Source organism: Ranitomeya imitator, chromosome 3, assembly GCF_032444005.1.
Source record: "Ranitomeya imitator isolate aRanImi1 chromosome 3, aRanImi1.pri, whole genome shotgun sequence".
Lineage (NCBI taxonomy): Eukaryota > Metazoa > Chordata > Amphibia > Anura > Dendrobatidae > Ranitomeya > Ranitomeya imitator.
The window spans coordinates 773,517,186-773,523,185 of NC_091284.1; the positions used below are offsets into that span (position 1 = coordinate 773,517,186).

At 40.8% G+C, this 6,000-nt stretch overlaps 1 protein-coding gene and 1 long non-coding RNA gene across 2 annotated transcripts in view; one reads left to right on the forward strand and one right to left on the reverse strand.

Moving 5' to 3' along the window:
• Positions 1-3,080, reverse strand: part of LOC138671139 (thread biopolymer filament subunit alpha-like) — a 22,972-nt gene extending 19,892 nt beyond the window's left edge. Inside the window, exons 1-2 of the mRNA XM_069759075.1 lie at positions 2,422-3,080; positions 28-239 (exon numbers count right to left, since the gene is read on the reverse strand). Of these exons, the coding sequence (XP_069615176.1) occupies positions 28-239; positions 2,422-3,030 (821 nt within the window). The 5' untranslated portion in view covers positions 3,031-3,080. The remainder of the gene's footprint in view (positions 1-27; positions 240-2,421) is intronic.
• The window catches only part of LOC138671141 (uncharacterized), a 5,468-nt gene extending 1,165 nt beyond the window's left edge, over positions 1-4,303 (forward strand). The window contains exon 3 of the long non-coding RNA XR_011319433.1: positions 3,980-4,303. This is a non-coding gene — a long non-coding RNA (uncharacterized lncRNA). The remainder of the gene's footprint in view (positions 1-3,979) is intronic.
• The last annotated feature ends 1,697 nt before the right edge of the window (positions 4,304-6,000 follow it).

A 6,000-nucleotide genomic window follows, 5' to 3' on the forward strand; every position in this document is an offset into this window, starting at 1 on the left:
TGATCGGCATTTCTGGTGCTCACTCACTTGACTTGGATTTCTTCAATCGCTTGCTTGTAGTGATCAATTTCAGCCAAAAGTGCTGCCTTAGTTTGGGATAGGACGTCAATCTGGGCTTTGTAGCCGGCAACAGCAGTAGTTGCAACGACTCCGGCGCTGGCTGGGGCGCTGGGGTCACTTCTGTTGTACAGATTGATCTGGGCTTTCAGGATGGTGTTCTGCTGTTCCAGACTGCGGACCTGAAAGCATAAAACATCTCTGCATTCACGTGGTTCATGTATTAACATAAGTGGACACACTCAGTTCTGTATCTTTGACAAAGTTGCCTAAAACTAACTTTTGTCATATCTGGTATTACAACTCAGACTCATTGAAATAATTGCAATATACTGGATACAGGCCATGATGGAGCGGGATCAGGAAAAATGCAGAATCTTTTTACTTTATTGTAACCAATCTTAATAAAATAGTACTCTGGAAACATTATAGATTCTTTTAGTTCAGTGCATGTGATATCTATCTGCTCCCACCAAAGGGCTCATAAAAAAGGGCCATTTGATGACAAAGATCTGAGCTGCTCCTCACGACTCTCACTGAGCTGCTCCTCACGACCTTTACGAGTCTTACTGAGCTGCTCCTCACGACCCTTATGAGTTTTACTGAGCTGCTCCTCACGACCTTTACGAGTCTTGCTGAGCTGCTCCTCACGACCTTTACGAGTCTTGCTGAGCTGCTCCTCACGACCTTTACGAGTCTTACTGAGCTGCTCCTCACGACCTTTACGAGTCTAACTGAGCTGCTCCTCACGACCTTTACGAGTCTTACTGAGCTGCTCCTCACGACCTTTACGAGTCTTGCTGAGCTGCTCCTCACGACCTTTACGAGTCTTGCTGAGCTGCTCCTCACGACCTTTACGAGTCTTACTGAGCTGCTCCTCACGACCTTTACGAGTCTAACTGAGCTGCTCCTCACGACCTTTACGAGTCTTACTGAGCTGCTCCTCATGACCCTTATGAGTTTTACTGAGCTGCTCCTCACGACCTTTACGAGTCTTACTGAGCTGCTCCTCACGACCCTTATGAGTTTTACTGAGCTGCTCCTCACGACCTTTACGAGTCTTACTGAGCTGCTCCTCACGACCCTTATGAGTTTTACTGAGCTGCTCCTCACGAGTGTTCACAAGTTGCGTTTTTCTCTGCAGTCAATACCTGCTCTCTTGGCAGTATAGAAGTTGCTTACAAAAAGCAGGTTTTGCTGCCTTTTTATTGTCTCTTTTGCATGCTGATTAAGTTCAGTGCCCCCCTCCCTCCAAAAAAACACAATGCATCTTCCTTAGGTCTTGCACCAGCAAAAGCCGATACATTTGTTTTTTTGCTGCGTTTTTGCACTAACCCACTTCTTTCTGTGGTTGAAAAAATGCTGCAAAAACACTGAAAGAAGTGACATGTTGCAGTTTTCAAAAACACAGCAGTTTTCCAATTCAGTAAGGGAAAAAAATTATGTGTGTACAAGAGATTTCTGAAATTTCATAGCTTTTGCTGGTGGTGTAGAATGCAGATTAAAATTTGCATAAAAAAGCTGCAAAAACGCAACGTGTGAACATAGCTTAAATAAGTCTAAACTATACAGATATTGTCACTCACTGCTTTAATATGCAATGAAACAAGAGGAACATCTGAGCAGCTTATTGGCAGCCTATGGTCATGGTCCTGAACAGCTTTTAAAAGTCATTAGTTCATCCCCTAGTACATCACTAAAAAAAAAAAAAAAACCTGTTTCTTGATATTTTATTCTGTGGTTATTACTCCTTCCGTCATGCACAAGGAGGGTCCTTCATAAAAGTTACAGGACATTTTGAGAGTCAAGGATCCAACATTCACACTCATGACAGTCTCTATGTGACAACTAGTGATGGTGGAAATAGTCAGAGCATCGCTAGAGTGAAGGTATCATATGTTCATAAGCAGTAACATTCATTGCAGTGCTACGTATAGTTTCATTTTTCTCATATAGAGCGACAAAATCCTGATCGAGACATAAAGATTACATGATACAATTATTACTACCTGTAGTCACCACTAGAGGGAGATAACATAATAGCCAAATACTGATAATATAGTATGCAATCAATGCTTGCACTCCCCCTAGTGGTGACTGCAGGCTGCCAGGATGTTATCACATAGCTATATTCTCTCTATATGGGACCTCTATATGAGTTAATGAGCAGAGATACTTGGAGATATCGAGTTAAGAGAGATGATGCGAGGAAAGGATTAGAATCAAGTTTAAAATAAACCAAAGTGATTGAAGGGAACAGGGTAAGTAACCCCCATTATTAGTCATGTGCCCTATAAACAATAATGTTACAATGTTAAGATCAAGATACAACCAAATATAAATAGAATTAATCCTTAGAAATACCTTGTCAATGAAGCTTGCAAATTTATTGTTGAGACCCTGGAGCTCCTCCTTCTCCTTTAGGCGGGTGACTTGAACAGTGTCCACAGAGGGTAGGGATGGGTCAATAGATGGGATATCAGGAGCACCTGGACCACCGCCCAATCCACCAAGTCCTCCTAGTCCTCCTGGTTTGCCAGCAGCAAACAAGAAGGATGGGCTTCCACCATAGCTGCCAATTTTGAAACCTCTACCACCTAGGCGACCTTTTAGTACACCAATGGCTCCACCAAATCTACCTCCAGCACCACCAATTCCACCACCTAACCCAAATCCTGCTCCTGCACCGCCACCGAAGCCTCCACCAAACCCAGCTCTCAGACCAGCACCACCAGCCAGACCAAAACCACCTCTTGATCCAAAACCTCCGCCACCAGCTGCTGCTCCTAACCCAACTGCTCTGGAAAGTCCAACTCCTCCAAAGCCACCACCATAGCCACCACCAAAGCCACCGCCAAAGCCTCCACCAACCCTAGCACTGCTCCTGGCTGCAGAGAAGAGTCGGTTGCCTCCATAAGATGCGCCATAGCGCACAGCAGAGCTGCTGACTTTCACTTGCTTTTCCACAGTCATGCTGAGATGTATCCAAGGCTGAAACTTCCAGAACAGAGCTGTATCTGGACCTCTGTGCAATTTTATACCCCTGCCTGGTGTCCAGAGGAGACGCACAAACTCTGCTTCCTATTGGGTGAGGCCCCTTTTAACAAGACTCATCAAAATTCTGCAATCAAACTTAGCCTAAGGGCTGGTGATGTTGAAGTTCAGGACAAGGGCTAGCAAGCTGCTGAAAGAATTAAGAAAATGTCAATGTACAGTGTCTAAATTTAAGCTCATTGCCAAAGGCTGGCGTTGCCTTCGCTTTGCTCTCAGGCTGGAAGTTGTTGGAACTTGTCGTTGTTATATTCAGATGATCATCATTTTTTGGTGGGATGTTCCTCAGCCATTACATGTGTTAAATATACTGTATGCAGGCATGAGTGAGGAGCCTGATGTCAAGTCGGGGACGATCTTGCCACGTAGCTGCTTTTCTTGACGTTAGATGCTAATATTGTACAGCTATGGTCACATCTCCAGTTTTTCAGTGCAGAACATAAAATTAGATCCTTCTAATCAATTCACTTTAAAGATGCGCAGAACTTAAACTCAACCTGCAGTAGGGTCCTTAATCCTACCTAAAATCAATCCATCTATCTATCAATCTATCTATCTACCTACCTATCTATCATCAATCTATCTATCTATCTATCTATCTATCTATCATCAATCTATCTATCTATCTATCTATCTATCTATGCAAAAAGTCCAATACTTGCCCAATTTAACTTCTTTCACCTTAAGGATTTTGGAGTGCTGCCTTCGTTTTTTCTTCTATCTATTAATCTATCATTATCTATCTATCTATCTATCTATCTATCTATCTATCTATCTATCTATCTATCTATCTATCCAATATCTATCTATTCCATATCTATTATCTATCTACCTTTTAATATCTACATCTATTTGTAATTTTCATTCTCAGACATACTAGAGTCAATTCCATAGGAAGTTAATTAACCCATCATGCCTTTTTGGAGTGTGGGAGGAAGCTGGAGTGCAAGAAGAAAACCCCGGCAAATATGAGGAGAATAAGCAAACTCCCAAGAGCGTAGCTAAAGGCTCATGGGACCCGGTGCAAAAGTTGAGCTTGCGTCCCCTCAGCGTTACTTCTTCTTAGAGCCATAGGCCACGACTCACCTGCTACTGTCAGCTGCATCACTGGATCTATTAAAGGAAAGTTATCCTCCGAAACTGACCTATTTGTTAAATCAAGTTTTTTTTGTTAAATGTATTTAATTTTTTTGCCAATTTTTTTTTCTTTATTACATTTCACAATTAAAGTACTATGAAAAATCTTGCAATTTTCACTATTGACCAATGGGATTTTTTTTAGACTCTCACTTCCTTTTATTTCAGGAACCAACACATGGAAATAGCCACAATGGCTGTATTGAACCATTTGAATGAGCATGTACAAAGATCATTGTGGAGGGCAGGGTCAGCTGTGACAACACCATTGTGATTGGTGGATCCTGTGTTATCAGCTGTGTATAGAGATGCTATTTTACTTTAAGACTGTATAGCTGGTGAAAAGGAAAGTTGGTGACCTATGGGAGCGAGAAAAACTTGGACACCACACGGACCATCAGTCTAGCTTGCGACAAATGCGCACACATTTTCCTCATTTCAGCCCATTGAGCCATTAAACTCAATGGGGAAAATCAGTGAAAAATGTAAAGCCATATGCATATCATACAGATGTCATACAGATTCATAGGGAGAAATTCTCATAATCGTATTGCAAAGTTTAGTGTGACGCCGGCCTAAGGAAGAGATAGGCAGGGTTTCATCCACTACCATAATATGCAGTACAAAGCAGCTCTTTTTAGGGTATGTGCACACGTCCGGATTTTTAGCGGTTTTTTTGCGGAATTTTGCAATAAAAACGCTATAAATCCGGTAAAAAAACGCTAACATTATGCATCCTATCTTTTAGAATGCATTCCGCATGTTTTGTGCATATGTTAGCGTTTTTTTCCGCAAAAAAAACGCATTCCGCAAAATAAATGGACATGCTCATTCTTTTTGCGGATTTTTTGCGCATTTCTATACCAAAATGACATTCAGGAAAAAAAAAAAACGCAAAAAATCCGCGCAAAAAACGCACAATTTCCGCGAGAAATCTGCGCGGAAAAAAACATGAATTTCTTGCAGAAATGTCAGGATTTTGTCAGGAAAAAATCCTGACGTGTGCACATAGCCTTAGAGTCAAATAATATTACTTAGTACCAGCATATACTTAAAAAAAATTTTTTAGCTACATAATATTCCTGTGTGCCAGCATGTAAAAAACTTTTTTAAACTTTTTTTTATTCCTCGCCAATTGCTGAATTAGCTAATATTTATCTAGCAATTGTGTGACTGGTGCAAAACCTACTGCACTATTTACCAGTAATTTCCCGGAGTCTGCTGTTGGCATGTGTCATAAAAGCGATATCAAAGAAAAAACAAAAAAGTATATTGGTTAAATAAATAGTGTATCTTTATCTAGCAGCTGTGCGACTTCTGCAAAGTCTGCAGAGATACGCAAACGTCACAATTTACCAGTGGCAATAATTTTCCTTACTCTGCTGTTGCCATCTATCAGAAAGGCGATATAAAAAAATTCTAATTTTCAATTGGTTAAATAAATAATGTACATTTATCTTGCAGCTTTGCGACTTCTGCAAAGCCTGCAGTGATACACAAACGTCACAATTTACCAGTGCCAATAATTTTTCTTACTTTGCTGTTGCCATGTATCAGAAAGGTGATATAAAAAATAATAATTTTCAATTGGTTAAATAAATTGCGTATATTTAGCTTGCAGCTGTGCGACTTCTGCAAAGCCTGCAGTGATATGCAAATGTCACAATTTATCAGTGCCAATAATTTTCCTTACTCTGCTGTTGGCGTGTGTGTCATAAAAGCGATATCAAAAATACAAGTTTTTTATTGGTTAAA